At 43.9% G+C, this 314-nt stretch overlaps 1 protein-coding gene across 1 annotated transcript; it reads right to left on the reverse strand.

Annotated features, from left to right (window-relative positions):
* Window positions 1–24: 24 nt before the first annotated feature.
* Window positions 25–217, reverse strand: PHALS_13836 (uncharacterized protein; the record flags this gene model as incomplete). Its single annotated transcript, XM_024729657.1, has 2 exons — window positions 25–47; window positions 85–217. 2 exons carry the CDS (start codon window positions 215–217, stop codon window positions 25–27), a joined length of 156 nt encoding a protein of 51 aa, XP_024580013.1.
* Between the last annotated feature and the right edge of the window lie 97 nt (window positions 218–314).

Consider the following 314-nt stretch of genomic DNA (forward strand, 5'->3'; position numbering starts at 1 on the left):
TGCGCTCGCTTGTTAATCCACAAGCTAACATACTGACGATAACTCGTCTGAGCTCCGTTTTAATCTCTGGATTAGCATCCTTACCTTGAATAGCCACTTCTCCTGCGAGCTTCTGGTATTCCTCAAGCAGTGCTCCCTTGGGATCTACCCAATCCTTTTGAGTATAGAGGAGATTTGTCTTGGTAAGTAAATCATCAAACGTTGCCTTATCATCCATAGAGAGTTTGTCGTACGCTCCTATGTCAATCTTACCATCGTAAGTCAAGGTCTTGACAATAGATGTGAGCTCCTTACTCAGGGTGGCTACTTTTCCT

This window comes from Plasmopara halstedii, assembly GCF_900000015.1.
Source record: "Plasmopara halstedii genome assembly, contig: Scaffold_760, whole genome shotgun sequence".
NCBI classification, from domain to species: Eukaryota; Oomycota; class Peronosporomycetes; order Peronosporales; family Peronosporaceae; genus Plasmopara; species Plasmopara halstedii.